Raw genomic sequence first — 18,870 nt, 5'->3', positions numbered from 1 at the left:
ACAGGCCTACTAGCTGCAGAATTCAGAGATGTTGTTTGGGAGAAAGCAGCTCTGATCACAACCAGCCACATTGAAATGTCCATCTGGAAACTTATTTCTAAACACCTATTTTAAAAAATTCCTCTTCTGGGGCCATCGAGGTAGTTCGTTCAGTTAAGCATCCCACTTTGGGTTTCTGTTCAGGTCATGATCTCAGGGCAGTGGGACCAAGCCTGAAGTCTCATGTGGGGCTCACACTCAGTGTGGACTCTGCTTGGGATTCTCTCCCCTTCCCTGTTCCTCCCATTCTTCCCCTCTCCCTGCTCATGTGCCCTCTCTTTCACCCTCTCTAAAATAAATTTTTTAAAAATCTTTAAGACAAATTCTTCTTCCATTGTATATATTTAAAAATTTTTAAATTTTTATATTGTATATATATCTTCTATCCCTTAAAGGGATAGAGTAGATGGATTTGTTTCAGAATATCTGCCCTGTGCATCCTATAGAAAACATTTGTCATCACAGTGAGTCTCACCAAATTTTAAGAAAAAAATTGCATAGGTGATCTTTAAGTGTTATACCAGGAGGCAACTGTTAGTGCCTAAGATTTTCATGGCTACCTCCCTCCTTTTTACTTAGTATAACAGAAATACTACTATATAAAGATGATTTTCTAAAAGTAACCACACTGCTGATAGCCTGTGGCCTGTAAATTCTAAGACATCTGAATACATGGACATCAGAGAGGTGAGGGAGCCCCTGCCAGCCTGCCCATGGTGCAAATCCTACTCTTTCCTCCTCATTCCTCCACGGTCCACAGGCACCAAGCAAGGGCACTAGTGTTCCATATGTTAAATATTAGTAATAGCCTAAAAAAAATAAATAAAAATTGAAGTCCTATCCTTGTCTCTGAACTTTCAGGACTTTTCTGTCAACATATGTGGTGCATGTACAGAAACCAAAACTCAAACCTGACACTGTTATTCTCTGCTTCAAACTTCTCAATTGTCTCGCATTGCTCTGAGAATAAATTCAAGATCTTTGAATTAACTTGACTTCCGTGGTCATGCACAATTTGAGCCCTGCCTGCCTCTCAAGCCTCATCTTGTGGATTCATTAGAATCAAGCCACATGGGCCTTCTTTCAGTTCTCTGATTACACCAAGCTCTTTTTCACATGTATCCCTTGCCTCCTGCCCCCTTCTCTCCCTGCCCTCCCCTCCCCATGTGCTCTGCCCTGGCCTTGAGCAGTCTTCTCCAGGCTCATCACCTTGGTGACTACAGAGATCATTCTGATTTCGGATCAAATGTCACATCTCTCCAGACATCCATCTGACCCCACCAATCTAATATTCCTCCTCCTATATGCTGTATGACATTCTTTACTTTGGCTTAACTGCACATAATCATGATTTGTAATTATGTATTTACTTATGAAATTATCTGTCTGTCTCATCCAGGAAGCACTAAAAGGGCAATAACTTTTCTCCTAACACATTCTAGCAGGTCTTTGCATCATGACGCTCAATGTCTGAAATTTACAGCATTCTCCCATAATACTCTCTACCATCCTCTTGTCTTTTATCTGCCAGCCTCCTTGTGACACCCCCAAATTCCTCTGGCTTCTGGGACACTTATTTGACAAGCTCTATTAAGTGCCTACAAGGTACCTGTACTGGACTAGGTGGTTGAGATAAAACAATACACAAAATACTGTTTGGAACAGTCCAAAACATAGGAGTGGTCTTTCACTTGTATTAGCATCAATGTTGAATTTATTTCATATAGCAGGAGTTCACAACCTTTTCTGGGTCACATACCTTTTGAGAGTTTGTGAAGAGCTCTGATCCCCTTCCCCACTAAAAAAATGCACAAATTCTCCTAGTGTATAATACAGTTGCAAGAGTTACACATAGTCTGTGAAGCTCATGGTTGGGTAACACATCCTAAATCAATCATGTTAAAGAATACCAAAATATTTACTTACTCTTTGCAAAACTGTGGAATAAAGAGGAATAGGTGAAGTGGAGAATAAGGAAGTGAGCTACAACTTGTGTCTCCGAAGGAGGTGAATGGAGTGGGTGGGAGGAAAAAACCATGCCACGTGTCACTTTGATGTCTCCCTAGTTTTGCTTCACCTAACTGCTTAAGGGCTGAGTTCTTAAGGAAGGAAAACAGAAGAGGAAAGGAAGCAAAAGCCTTTTTTTAGAGAACAGGTCTTATGGTCATAAATGAACATAAAATGCCCTTTTGTTATAAGTAAGCTACTATTAAATCCAGGTTTCTTGAAAGAGTTTTGAAACGTCATCAGATGTTTTGATTTTAATTTTTTTAAAGATTTTTAAAATTTATTTGAGAGAGAGAGACAGATCAAGCAGAGGAGAGGGGCAGAGGGAGAGGGAAAGAGAGAAGGAAAAGCAAACTCCATACTGCTCCTGACTCAGGGCTGGATCCCATGACTGTGAGATCATGGCCTGAGCCAAAACCAAGAGTCAGAGGCTTAAACGGCTGAGCTGCCCAGGCACCGCTGCTTTGATTTTATTAAATATATAATGAATATATTTTGTGGAAAATGCTTATAAAGTTTCATCATCCCTTTATTCAGTTATTACTTTTGACTGGTATTTGTCACACAGCTAGATACTTTTAAGAAAAACAACAAACACACATGACCCCACCATCAGCCCCACCCCATCATAGAGTTTCCTCATTGTACTGACAAATATCTACCTACTGTAACCCAATCATGAGTATGTGAAATTTTATAAAAAATACATAAATTATTTTATATTGTTTTATGAATTTTAATATCTCTATCTTCACACTACAATAAAATGTTATGTAAGTTGGAGAGCTCCATAATAGAGATTGTTAAAGTAACTCCAATATCAGACCACTGGGGAGAATTTCAAGAATGTTCAGTGATATGCTGACAATATGTAACACCTATAAGAAAAACTAAGAAATTGGGTCTACTGTACAAGTGAATGTCTGATTTTGCAGCCCCACCTTATCGTTAAAGTAGTTAACATTATATATAATACTTTCACATTTTTACAAGAAAGGTATTTTAAAATCACGGTATTAATATTAGTTTTGTTATTTTCCTTGACATTGTTTTATTAAAACTATTGTACTCAGTATTTGCACAATTATGTTAATATGTGTGGTATTAAGGAGTGGAGACATAGCTAACTAAAAAAAGTAGTTTAGATTAAAGAGGCCTTATAAATATTACATATGCTTTCCTGAAAACCAGAGAAAAACATCATGTACTATTCTGTCAAGATAATGTGACATTTAGTAATCCTTTTAGCTGTGTGTGTTTTTTTTTTTTAACCAGTGAGTGAAGAGAATATTTGAATTGTTCTTTTTAACAGTGCAGTTCAACAATGCAACACAATGTCAATACTTCGGAAAATGAATTAATAATAATTGTCAGGAATTATAGTCTAGGCAACCTCTGAAATTGGAATGCAAAGTAGGCTTCACATTATTTTTATACATTTCACCAGAGGAATGCTTTCAACCCAGCTACCTCAACTCAGCTTTTAGTATTTAATTTGCCTCAAGTCACTAAGGTATATAAGCATTTGAGCACTGAGAAAAATTAACATCCCACTATCAAAGGGACAGAAAAATGCATTGGACAAAGACAAGAAAAACCTCTTTAGTTTTATTCCTGGTAAAGAAAATTACATAATGGCCATTAAATCCTAAATGGTCAGCTTTATTTTAGATCCTTTTGAAGACATTCCTTAGAGCGGTGCCTGGGTGGCTCAGTCGGTTAAGCGTCCAACTGTTGATTTCAGTTCAGGGTTGTGAAATTGAGCCCCAAGGGCTCTAGGCTCAGTGTAGAGTCTGCTTGGGATTGTCTCTCTGCTCCTCCCCTCATCGTGCTCTCCTCTCTCTCTCTCTCCTTTTCAAAAAAATATCTTTAAAAAAAATAGGCCCTTACAGAGAAGATTCTCTATCCATGTTATTTTGCCTATGTCAAAAACAATACAATGGAATATTACTCAGCCATAAAAAAGAATGAAATCTTGCCATTTGCAACAACATGGATGGATCTAGAGAGTATAATGCTAAATGAAATAAGTCAAAGAAAGACAAATACCATATGATTTCACTCATATGTGGAATTTAAGAAACAAAACAGATAAGCAAGGGGGGAAAAAGAGAGGGGCAAACCAAGAAACGGACTTTCAACCATAGAGAACAAAGTCATGGTTACCAGAGGGGAGGTGGGTGAACAGATTGGTGAAACAGGTGATGGGGATTAAGGAGGGCACTTGCTGTGATGAGCACCAGGTGTTAAATGTAAGTGATGAATCACTATATTGTACACCTGAAACTAATACTACACTCACTGTATGCTAACTGGAGTTTAAGTAAGAACTTTAAAATAAAACAACAGTTAGATCTGCACATAAAAAATGTTTTTTAAAAGAAAAGTGGAAAAAAAATAAAAAAGAAAAGAAAAGTTGAAACTCTTCCAAGTATTATCCAGTACTTGAGTTGGCTTTTGTTAATTGGAAAAAAACTTAGAAAAAAATCTTAAAGTTTCAGATAGAAATTCCTGTCTAGTTATGACTCTATGAAAGGGACTGGCTTACCAATAGTGAGTGATTATTATTCATAGTTAAGTGAGTATACATGAGAAGAAAAAGCCAATTAGTATAGAAAAATAGAGATAAGGTAGGGTAAGGTCTATAGGGAGACTAACTGGCAGAAATTGTAGGATTGCAAAACATGGCAGTGTACATGATCTGAAGGGAGTTATTCAAGGGAGATGACTGGTGGAGAGATTTGAGGGAAAGAAAATTTGAATGGCTACTTTACCACAAAGGACTAATGGAGTCACTGTTGCCAGATTTCTAAATTATACCACAAATTTCCACTCTAAAGTATCTACCTACAAATAATTAGAAAAAATGTTACCGAGCTATTTGGTCTTTGGAACTGGACAATTTTGAATATTAGTGAATTTTTATTACTACTCATCTATTAATGATCTGAAAACCAAATCTCTATAAAGAGAGTTGTAGAATTTTAAAGCTCGTGGGTAGGTAGGGAAGTGGGGTAGGTAGGGAAGTAGGGAAGTTTTGATTCTAGGCGAAAAGCTGAAGCAGAGTATGCTAGGTTTTCCGATTTAATGGAAATGTATAGAAGGGCTAAGGACTTGTTTGGTCAAAGTGATATACAGAGGTAAAGTAAATAAATAATTCAGGTTAGACTTATTCTAAATTTGAGGAATGTCACAAGTTAATTTGATAAATTAAGCAGCATATTAAAATGAAAAAGTATTTAACCTCTTGGTGATTGTTGAATTTTATAAAAAACAATTTATGCAACAGCCCTTGCATTTTAGTTAATAATCAACAACAATTTTTTAGGTAACTCTAGCTGGTGGGGAGACAGTGACTTTTGCCATATTCAGAGGACATATAGATGTATGCACCCTGGAATCTTTTCTCTATCAAAAATCATGATTCCTGTTACAGAAGCATAGCTCAGAAAGAGATCAGAAGGGAAATGAAAGTATAAGGAATTACTTCTCCCCATAAATCAGCTTTGCTCTTCCGGAAAAAAATATGTGGCTGGAATTTTGCAGAGTTGCTTGAAGGAAAATAACCTTACCAGTGCAGTTGATAAAGACCAAACCTTTTAAAGACCTGCAATTAGGGGCACCTGGCTGGCTCAGTCAGTTAAGTGTCTGCCTTTGGCTTAGGTCATGGTCACAGGGTCCTGGGATCCAGCCCGGCGTTGGGCATCCTGTTCAGCCAGGAGTCTGCTTCTCCCTCTACCTTTCCCCCTGCTTGTGCTCTCTCTCCCTCTCAAATACATAAATAAAATCTTTGAAAAATAAAAGACCTGCAATTACAAAAAAAATTGTTTTTCAAACTGAGAACACTGAAAATTCTCTTTAGGCCCTTATACTTTCTACTACTAGGAAATGACTACTCTGGTGAAGATTGGCCTGGAGTAGAGACAGGAAGCTTTCCGAAGTGAAATCATTAACAAATATGAAAGTCATCACACCCAAATGTATATAGTAAAGTATAATGAATTATACTTCAGTAAACAAGGTAAAGATTCAGAAATAATGACTCAAACAGTCTCATTCTTTTTTTTAGAATTTTTTTGAAATTTCTTTATTGAGGTATAATTGGCATACAATATAACATTGCTGTTATGTGTACTAAATAATGATTCAATATTTATATATATTGCAAAATATACAGGTCTAGTTGATATCCGTTACCATACCTAGTCACAGAATTTTATCTTAGGAGAACTTTTAAGATTACTCTCTTAGCAACTTTCAAATATGCATTACAGTGTTACTAATCATAGTTGTCATGGTGTACATTACATCCCCACGACTTATGTATAACTGAAAGTTTGTACCTTTTAACTCCTTTCACCCATTTTGCCCACTCCCCCCACACTCCTTGCCTCCAGCAACCACCAGTCTCTTCTCTGTACCTGTGAACTTGCGTTTTGTGTGTGTATTTTAAGATTCCACATGTGAGATCATATGATCATATGATATTTGCCTTTCTCTCTCTGACTTATTTCATTTAGTGTAATGCCCTTAAGTTCCGCCCATGTTGTTGCAAATGGCAAGATTTCATTTTTTATGGCTGAATAATAATACTTCAGTGTATGTGTGTATCACAGTTTCTCTATCCATTCATCCATTGACAAGATACTTAGGTTATTTCCATGTTCTGGTTGTCATAAATAATGCTGCAGTGAACATGGGAGTACATATATCTTTTTGAGTAAGTGGTTTCATTTTCTTTGGATAAATACTGAGAAGTGGAATTGCTACATCATATGCTAGTCCTATTTTTCACTTTTTGTGGAACCCCCATACTGTTTTCCATGGTGGTTGCAGCAATTTACATTCCCACCAAAAGTGCAAAAAGATTCCCTTTTCTTCACATCCTTGCCAACACCTGTTATTTCTTATCTTCTGGATACTAGTGGTTCTAACAGTTGTGATGTGGTATGTAATTTTGGTTTTGAATTGCATTTTCCCTGTAAGGAATGATGTTGAACACCTCATTTACATGTTGGCCTTCTGTATGTCTTCTTTGGAAAAGTGTCTATTCAGGGGCACCTAGGTGGCTCAGTCAGTTAAGCGTTTGACTCTTGATTTTAGCTCAGGTCATGATCTCAAGGTTGTGAGATTGAACCCCACATTAGCTCCCTTGCTCGTGGGAAATCTGCTTGAGATTCTCTCTCCTGCTTTCTCTCTGCCCCTTCCTCCCCCACGTGCTCTCTCTCTCCCTCTCTAAAATAAATAAATAAATCTTTTTTTAAAAAAAGAAAAATGTCTATTCAGATACTCTGCCTATTATTTTAATCAGATTATTTGTTTTTTTGCTACTGAGTTGCATGAGTTCTTTATGTATTTTGGATATCAATCTCTTATCAGATAATAGGATTGGCAAATATTTTCTCCCATTCTGTAGGCTGGCTTTTCATCTTATTCTGTCATTTTTTATTTCTTTGTTACATTAAAGATTCCTTCAAGGTGTTGTTGGTTTTTTTTCACTTTGCTATATGGATAAGAAAAACTCCCAATGGCAATTGCAGTCCAATTTTGATGCATGTGTCAAGCAAATAGAAAGCTTTCCAGAGAGAACTCTGCCCTCACAAGCTTTAATCAGGGCTGAGTGTGCTGGACACTGAATCTGTATAGGTAGTACTATAATATCAGTAAGGGGGGGATTTAAAAGGAAAAATTTCTGCAATTCAAGAACATTAGCACTAAGCCCAGGGCCTGATCTATAATAGATATTCAATACAGTTTCCATTTTTACATACTATTATTTTATTACCCTTGCCTATATACATTCATTATTTTACACAGTTGTAATCAAAATAAAGATATAATTTTATATTCTTTATCACTTTATTTAACACATCATACTAGGAGAAAATAGTTTCTATACCTGAGGATTCTCATAAACACTGACTTTTTAAATGACCTTTATTAATCTCAATATTATGCTATTAAATATATGGTTCAGGGACACTGGGAAGGCTCAGTCGGAAGAGCATGTAACTCTTGATCTTAAGGTCATGAGTTGGAGCCCCATGCTGGGTGTCAAGATTACTTAATTTTAAAACTTTAAAAATATGGTTCAGAGAATATCTTCATACATATTTTTTCCTTTGGTGAAAATTCTTGCCCAGAATAAATTTCTATGAATTAATTGGCTTTTGTCAAAGGCTCTGAACATTTCAGTGATTAGTAAAATTGAGTTATAAAATTGCTTTCTCTTCAGGGTGTACCAATACACACTGATACTGAACTTATGCAAATAGCTTTATATGAGAGTATCTGAGACTGTTTGTATACAGGCAGAGAGCTGTGTCAGTCAACAGTCACAGATTTCTCACCAGTCATCAGTTAGAAAGTATGCAGGCATCTAGTTGGTTCAAATTACCATGTTGGGGTACTTTTATGAGAAGAAATAAATAGGATGGATAGTCTCTGTCATTAAATTTACCACCTTGGCTGGGGAAACTAAACTTTATTCAATCACTCTATTCAAAGCATTGTCCCCGATGCTGCAGTATGGAGTTAGTGGAAGGAAAGAGTGAGCTTGATAAGAAGTTGGCCAGTAATCTTTACCCTCAAATCTGCCATGTTGTTGGTTGATTAGAGTCAGTGGGGTGATAAATACTCCTTACAGTTACAAATGAGCTTCCTACAAACTTCATAAATTGCAAGTTTCTATATTAGTGAACTTCTATCTTTCTTAGGCCATCCTATCAACCTTGTGTGATTTAGGAAAATTGCCCTAAAAGAGTTGAAATATGGCAAGTAATTGGTTTTAAATTGTGTTGCTACTATTCCAAGGAGGCCTTCTTGGTATTGTTTGAGATGCTTTGGAGAACCTGAACTATAGAGCTTGGAACCACTACCAAGGAGACAAATACTGGACCTCTGTAATCATGAAACTTTGCTACCTTAGAAAGCTATTAGATGTTTAGTAAGTGTTCATAGTTGCTAACAAAGGTATTGGTGATTATTTTAAAGCAAAAGCATTAACCCTTCTTTAACTTTAAAGGTTACATTCCATAAGGATGGTGAAGCCTAGATTCTGGGGTGGCCTAGTCAGGTTTTTTTCATGCAAAATGGTGAGAATGATGACAAAGGTTGGGGGGCTGGCAGGGAGAAGGCAATCTGCTTTAAATGATCCTTACAATGGACATGATTTTCTTCACATTGAGGATGAGACATTAGTAGCATCACAGACTTTTTAGAATGATCAGGAGATTTTACAAAGACTAAACTTAAAATTTGAGGAAACATACTTTGAATTTCTACTATAAATAGACCCAGTTGCCTCTCTCTCCTGAAAGGGACAGGATCCTCCCCTCAGAGTTAACCAAGAGGCACACTCTTCTTATTGGAAAATGTTTCCAAAACATGATTGATTTGTCTGCCATTCATTCATTTGTCCAGCAAATACTGAATCCCAACTATGGACACTCTTCTAAGTTCTGGGAAAGCTGAATAGGATATAGCAGACTTATCCTGTCTATCTTGCCATGAAGCCAGGAGAGTAATTAAACTAGTAGTTGTAATGCATTGTGATGACAATAATGCTAAGAAAGCACGGACTGCTGTAATGACCCTGATGTAGTCTGGGGGCCACGGAATGGCTTCATGAAGAGGTCTAGTTTAGGATGGGTAGGACATGCAGTAGGCACTAGAGAAGGAGTGGAGAACAGTATTCCAAACAGAGCAAATAATGAACAATGAGTGAATAAAGGCAAAAAAAAAAAAAAATGAGTGGGATGTTCAGGAAAATAAATGTGGTTTTTGTTTTCATTTTTTTATTATTGTTTTTTTAGACTTTGGAAGAATCATGGTTAGAACTGAGGCTGAAATAGGTAGACCCCCGAACATATGAGCCACTTTAAAGAGTTTGGACTTTATCCAAAATGAAACAGGAATCAATTGAATGGTTTTATGCAAGGGAAAGTGCCCGATCGATATGTGTTTATTAAAGGGCACTCTGGCTACTGGGTGGATAATGCATTGGGATGGAGGTGGACTTAAGTCAAGACTAGTTAGGAGGCTGCTGAAATAATAATTCAGGACAAGACCACAGTTTTGACAATGGGAATGGAGAGAAGTGAAAGGAATTGAGAGAAAAGAAGATGTAAATTAGCAAGGCTCAGGGCTGATTTGATCAAAGATTGAATGAGAGGAAGAACAGAGGATGATATTGAAGTTCAGCTCAGGAACCGTAGTGGTTAATGGTGCTGTTCACTGTGATAAGAAATTAGGTAATAACAGGTTTGAGGAGTTAAATGATTTCATTTGGAGATAAGCTAGGTTTGAGATGCCTGGAAGTCATCTAAAATGAAGGTGTTCACCAAGCAGCCAGTTTATACAGATACAGAATTCAGTAGGGAGATTAGACCTAGAAATATGGATTTGGAGGTATTCAGCAAGTAGGTGGTAATTGAAACCATTGGAAGGATTTGGTCATCCAGAGAAAATGAGAATAATAGAACCCTGTGGAAAAGAGCTAGACAAGGAAAGGGTTAAGAGAAAGTGAGCCCCCAAGATGACTGAGAAGAATTAGTCTGAGTGGCAAAGCAACACCTTGAGAGGGTGCTGAGTTGGATAGTACCAAGGATTGATTGGGAGGGAGGGAGAAGCCAACAAAACTCTTTGCAGCTTGTGAAGGTCAAGCATCCCAGGGACAGAGAATGGTCCACTGAATTTAGTGACAAGGATGAGAGTGTTTCCCTGCGAGTTTAGGGGGTGAGTGACTTTAGCACTCCCATTTTCTTCCTTTCCTTAGCAATCAGATCACATGGCCTATGGGCACTGTGTAAAAGTCAAGAATTCATGGAACTGGGGGGAAGACCTCTTCTCTGAGTCAAGTGTATGAGCTGCAGGAACAGTGATTGTGATCCTTTAGGAGCTATTTTTGCTCATTTTCAACCCTCCACTTTGTTACTAAGTGGTATAGATTGCTTAGTCTTAGGGAGATAAGATATTTGATTAAGTTATTGAAATATTTCTCTTTTTAAAATAAAAGTCCAATGAAGCAAAAATGTTTTAGTGCATAAGGATTAGCTATAATTCTCCAGAACTCCACAAGCATTAACATTTCAATCAAGGAAAGTTTTGCTTATATAAATGTGACATTCTAATTTCATTGAAAACAAAAAAGCACCTTCAGAGTTTGAATATACAATTTTATCCTCATTAACAGAAGGGGATCTCCACTTTAGGACACTGTTATTTGATCAATAATGAATATATTGTTATGGACAATGGTCAAGATTTTTTTTAAAGGACCAGGAATAAGTCATTCTTTATTTTGATAGCCTTGCTTTGGTTTTTGAGGGACTCTCTTTTGTTTTTCTCTTGTTTTTCCTCCCTTATTTTCAAGCTTTGAGTTTTGAGTGGCGACATTCCTTAAATCCAGTATCATGAAGAATAGTAGAAAGATCAGGGCACAATAGACAGGGAACAGATACCACTGTTGGTTTAGATAAGCAGCCCTAGTGCAGATATTGGAAAAACTTTGATTCTCCCAGTACTTTTAGGAAATTATGGCAGTCTGCATCCTAATATAACCTGCTATAGGATGGATTTCCATACAATGTGAATTTGCCTTGTGCATCTCCAAAAGATGTTTAGTCCTTAGAATCAATAAGATTTTACTGGCAAGGCAAAATAATAGGGTAGAGTTTGACCTCCAAATTTGAATTCTGGTTTCAACACATATTTACTGTGTGTCTTAAGTTTTTTAACCTCTCTAGCCTCAGTGAAATGGGGGAAATAATAGAGTCATCCTCTTCGAGTTGGTTAAATAAGTTAAAACATTTTTAAAAAGAGCAACACCTAGCATAGTAGACACAATATATGTTACATGCAGAATTTTACACAGTCCCATGACAGACCTATGTTAATAATGAGAGTGCTTTTTATTATGAGTAAATGTTTATTGAGCTCTACATTGAATGCATCATTATATTTAAAAATATTATTCCAGTTCTAATAATGAGTAGAAGGTAAACATAAACACTCTCTTGCTTTGGCCTTCCTTTGATGAAATAAATCACCCAGTGTATCTGACCAGGAAGACTGTTCAACTGTATCTTTTTTTTTCTTTTTAAGATTTTATTTATTTGAGAGAAAGAGCACCCATGCCCACGAATGTGGTGAAGGGGCAGAGGGATAAGCAGGCTCCCTGCTGAGCCAGGAGCCTGAGGCAGGGATTGATCCCAGGACCCTGAGATCATAACCCAAGCCAAAAGCAGACACTTAACCAACTGAGCCACCCAGGTGCCCCTGTTCAGCTCTATCTTTTATGTATGCCTTCAACATGCCCAAAGCACTTCATGACTTTAAAGATCCATGTAACTCAAGAGCTAAGTAATCCACTGCATTCCTGCAAAGAGACCTTAGACCATGGTGCCACTGGATGCTTAGAACCTGTGAGTTATATTCCAGAGGGAAATGTCCCATTTTTTTCAGTTCTGTATCACTTAGTCTATATCTGGTATTCTCCTTTAAGCTCTCAAAGTACCCTTGGCAAGCTCTATTATCACCAGTGTCATTGTCATAATTAGTCATGGTGTGATCCTTTATATTTTAAGAATACACACACACACACACACACACACACACACACCACTTGTTCTCTTGTGAAATGGATTATTATTCTTGTTTTATAGAAAAGGAATCTGAACCTCAAAAAAGGTAATATTGCAGGATGCCTGGGTGGCTCAGAGGTTGAGCATCTGCTTCAGCCCAGGGCCTGATCATGGAGACCCGGGATCGAGTCCTGCATCAGGTTCCCCGCAGGGAGCCTGCTTCTCCCTCTGCCTATGTCTCTGCCTCTATCTCTGCCTCCCTCTCTGTCTCTCATGAATAAATAAATAAATCTTTAAAAAAAGTAATATTGCTTGCCAGTGGACACACAGAACGGGAGTGATAGAGCTGGAACTGGAGGCTGTCATCCCCCTTCCCCTGTTTTTATCAGCTGATATAAAATTATGAGGTAGGATAATGGACACTAATCAGGAAAAAATGACTAAAATTGGTTAAGGGGGAGGAAAGCCCTTTGCAAAGCAATGTTTAATATAAGGCTGTTTTTGTAAAAATATTAATGATAATCAAAGTGCAGGAGGAAGAAAGTATGGTTAGTATGTGGAAAAGGTGTGTCCTGTAAGGGTGCCTCTTCTACCCCCGGGGAAGTGGTGGCCAGGACAGGCTGAGTAACTTCACTGATTCCACAGACATTCATTCAGAAACTATTTGTTGGACTTACCCTCTGAATGGGCCTCCAAGTGGGCTTGCCAGTTCCCATTCCTTTGCTTTCCCTGAAAGCAGAAACAGAATACTCTCCTGCTTATTTGGTAAACAGAGAGTTCCCAACTAACCAGTGTGGGGCTGGATACAAAGTTCTTGCACACACCACTTCCACTCTCTCAGACCTGTGTTTGCACTCCGAGCGAACGGCCTGGCTACCAGAACCAAGTAGGTCACCTGGGTTCACAGTCCAGGCTCCTGGACTGTAGGCTTGCTGCTCCTGCTGGTCTCACTGCCTTCACTGCATTCCAATACCTCTCAAAATTACAGAGGAAAAAAAAAATAACTCCAGACATTTGAGCGAGTTAGATATTGCCATTTCACAGCTGCAGAAGTTTCGATGGTAGGATCCTTGTACAAAAATAAATAGATAGATGATAGATAGAAGATAGATAGATAGATAGATAGATGATAGATAGATAGATAGATAGATGATAGATGTTGTCATTTTACAGCTGCAGAAGTTTCGATGGCAGGATCAGTGCACAAAAATAAATGATAGATGATAGATAGATAGATAGATAGATAGATAGATAGATATCGCCATTTTACAGCTACAGAAGTTTCAATGGCAGGATCAGTGTACAAAAGTAAATAGATGATAGATAGATAGATGATAGATAGATAGATGATAGATAGATAGATAGATAGATAGATAGATAGATAGATAGATATTGCCATTTTACAGCTACAGAAGTTTCGATGGCAGGATCATGTACAAAAATAAATAGATGATAGATAGATAGATAGATAGATAGATAGATAGATAGATAGATGATAGATAGATAATAGATAGATAGATGATAGATAATTGCCATTTTACAGCTACAGAAGTTTCGATGGCAGGATCGTGCACAAAAATAAATAGATGATAGATAGATAGATGATAGATAGATAGATAGATAGATAGATAGATAGATAGATAGATAGATAAAAACAAATAAAACCAACACCCAAGCACATGTGGTATCTCTGCTGCAGTCTGGGTTAGAGAGATTGAAGTTCACAGATTCATTTCGGGAGCCTTAGCTGCAGAAATGGGGTGGGGGAGGGGGTGCGGCCCCAGCACCACGTGCCTGAGCACAGCAGCTCCCGGGCCTCCCGTATCTCAAAGGCTCCGGTCTTGCCTCGTTGGGTCGGGCCAGTGAGGTGGTTCGAAGACCAAGCACACAAATGCTGACTGTCTGTTGGTGTCCCTTTGTGTTTCCTCCGCGTGGCGCTCCAGGTGGGGGAGTTCCGAGCCCACGCGGCGGAGTGGACGGCCAACGTCACGGCCGAGTTCAAGGAGACCCGGAGGCGCCTGAGCGTGGAGATCTACGACAAGTTCCAGCGGGCCACCTCCATCAAGCGGAAGCTGTCCGCCGAGCTCGCAGGCAGCCACAACCAAGAGCTGACCCCCTGCCGGAGGACCCTGTCGGTGAACCACCTCGCCACCGAGAGGGACGTGCTGCCTCCCTTGCTGAAAACGGACAGCATCTATTTGAACGGATTGACGCCACACTGTGCGGGCGAGGAGATTGCTGTTATCGAGAACATTAAATAACCCTCTCTTTGAAGAACCTTAGGCCTAGCCGTAGGTGAGGACCTCTGTATGCTCTTTATGACTGTTGCTGGTAGCGTTTTTAAAAAAAAAAAAAAATTGTGCATGAGCTCCAAAGGGGGAACAGAATATAGATAACACCCGTCATGGCCATGTGCCATCTGGCGAATTTGGAATTCTGAGCCAGCACATCTTTCTGATGATGCTTGTGGAGCGGTCCACTCTCTTTGACAAGTGGAACAACACAAGCAATGTCTGATGCCTTTTTGTGCCCAGACTGTTTTCCTCCCTCTTTTCATAATGTGCCATAAGGCCTCAGAATGAATTATAAGTGTCTCTGGTAGTAATGTAGCTTCGAGGGATCAGTCCTTAACTTTTCAGGGTCTACCTAACTGAGCCTAGATACGGACCATTTATGGATGACAACGTTTCTTTTTGTAAATGGCAAGAGATTCTTATGCAGCCTTTTACCTAAGAAATTTTCTGTCAGTGCCTTATCTTACGAAGAAACGGAACCTCTCTAGCTAATGTGTGGTTTCTCCTCCCCTGCCCCACCCCTAGGCTCACCTCTGCAGCCCTTTATCCCACCACTCCCGTTTGAATACCATCCCTTGCTGGAAACAGCGTGTAAACTGACTGAAGTGATGATGCCCGAAGAAGGAATAGATGCCAAATTAGATGGACATTGAAGCAACACTCAGAAATTCTAGCATTAAAGGCACTGCAAAGAAATGAGGTGTGCAGATGGTCCCTCTGAGTATTTATTTGACTCAGGTACCAGTGGTACATACACACAGCGTAATGGTTTCCAGCCTGGTAAAATTGGCTGCTCCAAACAGTCCCTTCTTTCCTGGCAGTATTTGGAATTTATCATTTTTTAAGAACTACACATTTTGAAAGGTGGAAGCAGAAGAAAAAATAACATATGTGCATATGTTATTTTTATATATAATATTATATATATTATATATATAATCTGACAAAAGAAAGCTGTTAAACATGGATCTTTTGGAGGCGATTTAAGACAATTGCTGTGAATTGCCCTTCTGAGGAATAGAAGATAGCATGATACTGTGTTAATGACCATTTGCTAATAAACGTTATACTGCCAGCACCTATTTGCTTTTTTTGATGGGAAGGCTTATCTGATTTTCTCTCCCCAGGTGACTTTTGCCAGACAGGAAGGTGATGCTGTAGTCAGAGTTGGGTACAGCCTTGCCTTGTGTGGGTGTCCCTCTGGAGCTGTGACTGAGCATGAGAGCAGTTGAAAGTGGGATCATTGTGATATTGCACATGGAAAAAATACAGATTGCAGGCATAATTCGTCTTTTGACATTAGAGAAAAAGCTGTTCTAGCACAATTTAAATCTTGAGAGTTTTTTTTTTTTTTTTTTTTTTAGATAGAAAAGGCTGATAACCCTTTTTAGTTGAATTTTATATCCTGTAACTCTTTGGATGTTTCCAAGATTCAGAAGAAATTCATTAAAGGCACCTAGTAGATTGCTACTCTTTTATTTTCATACTTAGATCTGCTGTACATTGTATATATAATTTTTCAAATGCAGAAAGATGACTTCCCCAAATACAATTGCAAAGCATTTCTTTTATTCTGGGAACAAGGGTGGTGGAAATATCTGAATAAGAGGCATTCCAATTAGGATCTTAAAAAATAACCGAGGATCTTAAAACAAACATCTAAATAGATGCTTATTTTCCGAAATTTACATTTAACCTAGATGTGTAAATATTCATTTAACTTGTTGAAGGTACTTTTATAAACTTAAAAAATTCTAACCAAAATTTTAGAAAGTCAGGCTCTTTTAGAGAGAAAGCTACACCCATTTCTTCAATAACTGTTCTGAAAGTCCATATGGTGGAATGCACCATGTATAAACTGTGAATTGTATTGACAAATAAAGTTTGTAATTAAAGTCAGCATTTTTCTGAGTCTCCTGCTTGCTGCTGAGAATGTAGATGGGATTCTAGCGGAGTGGAACTCCAGGATGTTGCTTTTCATGCTGAGTTTTCTGTGGCTCCTTCGTTCACAATATTCAAGAAATATTTTTGATGCAGTCTTACTACCCTTGTTAAATATGTGCAGAATGTTCTTCCTCGTGACTGTTAACCAAGAGTAAATATCCAGAAAACTGCCTTTTGAAATAGGATATTTTAAATGGCATGTAAATTCAAGATTGTTTCTATTAAATTATGACATGTTAATATCTTATTTTATCATTGTTAGACCTTGTCTCGACACTGAAGTAATCTAAATGCCAAGCACAGGCACCTGAATATTTTTTGCAAGGGAAAAAAACAATCAAACATCCTGGTAGTTGCTGAATCTAGTCTTCTGGACCTCATATCCCCAAATATTTGAACAACATACCTTATCTGTATCTTGCATAAATTTATTGATTGATCCCCAAACACCTTCATTCTCAGTAAATATCCTAAAACTGGTTCCCGACATTATCCTCAAAATTGGGGAAGATCTAAGAAAAACTGTATTCTAGCAGTTTTATTTCCTCAAGCTTTAATGTATTTACCTACTGTGGAGAGAACATGGAGACAGATTTTGACATAGTCTAGAATTTTCTAGAGAATTTCTTTTTTCACTGGACCAGTTTAAGAGTAAGTAGTTTTACCCTTAGGAATATCTGAAAGAAAAAATAATAAGTACTAGAACCAACAAGGAGCCCTTTGATATGAAATCTTAGACATGGATTCTAGATAAGAATTCCTCTATCTTACAGCTATTGAATGTAAAAGGATTGTTTTGGAGTTCTTTCCACTTCTTATACAAATCCATATATTTTGCTCTCTAGTTAATGTCACCTATCCTTTTTTCAATAATATTTCACATTCATAATAGAGGAAGAAGTGAAACTGCTAAAGCCAAGATGGAGTTGAATCACTTGTGTCTTACCCGTCAAAAAAGTGGGAGCAGTGTGTGTGTAGGACTTTGTTTTTCAAATTCTAAGGAACGCATGACATAAAACAAAGACTAAATACCACCTCACGTTGTATAAAAAAATCTGTAGAATTCTTTGATTCTTAAGGCTAGAGTTTTAAGCAGACTAAGGGAAATTTTAGATGGAATACAAAAAAAAAAATTAGCCATTCTGAAGACTTGAGGTAGCTATTTATGCCTAGGAACTACAGACTTAGATCAACTTACATTTTTGTTTTCCTTTTTTAAAAAAAATGTTTGCTGTTCTAGTAAAATCATAACTTATTTGTGATTTGCATTCCTTATTACTAAAGTGCAAGTATAAATTTGCTTTTGTATAAAGTAAAGGATGTCTCTATTTGAATACTCATAATACCATTAAAATTAATATATGATTTTACTCCAGCATGAGTTTACTTAAATGTCCTTTTATAGTGAAACTTACTGGCCTTGCACATGCTCATATGTCAGTTTCAAGATGGAACCTGGTTTCTTTTAGTAGGGCCTTCTGAGGGTAACTCACTTATTGTGGTTTTCTTAATAAGGGGAAAGGTTCCTAAGCTCCCTGTGCTTCCTTCATCCCACCCTACCACAAAGGTTTATCCAGCTTTTGTTTCACACATGACACTTCCCCACCCAGATCTCAACTATGCCTTCTCAAAAGACAGGGATTAGTTCCAAGGAGCAGGAGTTTTGATTCTGCTCTTTTATTTGACTCAACACCATTTGTTCACTAAACTTCAGTTTTTACAGTTTCTAATATTCATAAAACCATTGATTTTCCTAGTATTAGCATTATAAAACATTTTCACTATGTCATGTTTGTCTCAATTTTCAACTATTTTTTCTTTTTATCTGTAATTCCTTTCCAAAGTAGTCCTCACTGCCTCATCTTTATTCTTTCTCTTTTGCACTCTTAGGCTTGGGTTTCTCTCTAAGCCCCAAACCATCTAGCCAGTTCCCATTGGCTATCTCCACTTCTCAAATGAATTTCAACATATCTAAGCCTCCTCTGATTTTTCCTCAGACCTGG

General features: G+C 37.8%; 1 protein-coding gene across 12 annotated transcripts in view; it reads left to right on the top strand.

Moving 5' to 3' along the window:
- Positions 1-16,822, top strand: part of KCNK2 (potassium two pore domain channel subfamily K member 2) — a 198,645-nt gene extending 181,823 nt beyond the window's left edge. For 10 of the 12 annotated variants that reach the window (XM_072831059.1, XM_072831056.1, XM_072831062.1 and 7 more), the window contains one exon: positions 14,573-16,822. In XM_072831059.1, coding sequence (XP_072687160.1) covers positions 14,573-14,890 — 318 coding nt within the window. In that variant the 3' untranslated portion in view covers positions 14,891-16,822. The remainder of the gene's footprint in view (positions 1-14,572) is intronic. The other 2 variants (XM_072831055.1, XM_072831054.1) reach the window with 2 other exon arrangements.
- Positions 16,823-18,870: the final 2,048 nt, after the last annotated feature.

The sequence above is a fragment of the Canis lupus genome, chromosome 6 (genome assembly GCF_048164855.1).
Source record: "Canis lupus baileyi chromosome 6, mCanLup2.hap1, whole genome shotgun sequence".
NCBI classification, from domain to species: domain Eukaryota; kingdom Metazoa; phylum Chordata; class Mammalia; order Carnivora; family Canidae; genus Canis; species Canis lupus.
This window is presented reverse-complemented; position numbering and strand designations above follow the sequence as displayed.